Source organism: Caenorhabditis remanei, chromosome X (genome assembly GCF_010183535.1).
Source record: "Caenorhabditis remanei strain PX506 chromosome X, whole genome shotgun sequence".
Taxonomy (NCBI): domain Eukaryota; kingdom Metazoa; phylum Nematoda; class Chromadorea; order Rhabditida; family Rhabditidae; genus Caenorhabditis; species Caenorhabditis remanei.
The window spans coordinates 1,839,555-1,840,673 of NC_071333.1; the positions used below are offsets into that span (position 1 = coordinate 1,839,555).

Here is a 1,119-nt window from a genome sequence, read left to right on the forward strand (position 1 = left end):
CTAAAGGAGACAACCTCTAGTCTTTCATCTTTACAAGACCATTATAATTGCAACTGAGCCGTGGGTGAAGTTAAGGATAAAATGATCAAAAATCCTGTACACGGTACCTCAAGTACCATAGCCAAGAGTTGACTTCAGTGCATGTCCAAATTTTCGTTGTCGCATTGGAAAATGGCTCTAAGCCCTTTGTAGAAAATTTGATTATGAAGGATGAGACGAAAACCAAAAATTGCTCGAAATTCAAATTTATTCGGAATAAATAAACATGACAAGAAAAAAATTAACTGGCTGGGGAAGACGAGTGACTGGAAGTCGAATAACGATGGAGGTGTCAGTGGAGAGTCTGAAAAAATCATTATTAGGGGTTTTATGGTCAAAGTGAGGGGGTGTCCCGCATCCTGGGTGGGGCAGAGCCTGTTCTTAGAAAAAAAAATACACATACCTTTAAAATTTACGCAATTACATGTCAACCTCTTCCTCGATGATGCCAAACGAGTTGAAAAAATTTCTGCAGGAAGGCAACAAGACGAATCTCGGATAGCTGTCTTTCTGCATGTAGATTTGCTTCTGAGCAACGTTGAAAGTGTCGCTCGTCGGGGTTTTCATGTTCTCGTTGATCATCTCGCGCACGTTTGCATCCAACAAGACTTCTTTTGAGGAGAGGATGGAGAAAAAGTCCTCGTAGATGATTCTCGCCTTTTTCTCCACTTTCTCCTGGTTTCGCTCTTTTTTGAGCTCTTCGACCGGCTTGGTGGCTCATCAACTCGTCGTATGACTTTCCCCATTTGCACAGCAATTCGTAGGTTACTTTTTTTGGTTTCTCGCCATTTTTGGTTGGGTTTGAGCAACAACAGAATTGCAAGCAAGCTGTCTATCCCTGTAATAAATCAACTTCGAATCAACTCAACGATCTTTGGATTGACACCCCTTTAGGCATTGTTAGACGTGACTATCGGGAACATTCTCTGGGTAACTGCTTTATCGATAACCCACACAATTCGTATACTTGCTTAGGGACCGCTAACATGTTTCTCGGGAAAAAAGTCGTTTCACTAGGTCCGGGTCGCTGAAAATTTAGAAACCGGCCCGGCCTGTGACAATTATGTCAAAAATGGTTGA

The 1,119-nt window shown here is 42.1% G+C and overlaps 1 protein-coding gene across 1 annotated transcript; it reads right to left on the reverse strand.

The window, feature by feature from the left end:
* Window positions 1–246: 246 nt before the first annotated feature.
* Window positions 247–621, reverse strand: GCK72_022397 (uncharacterized protein; the record flags this gene model as incomplete). The annotated part of the gene is made up of 2 exons (XM_053734798.1): window positions 247–343; window positions 464–621. 2 exons carry the CDS (start codon window positions 619–621, stop codon window positions 247–249), a joined length of 255 nt encoding a protein of 84 aa, XP_053578364.1.
* Window positions 622–1,119: the final 498 nt, after the last annotated feature.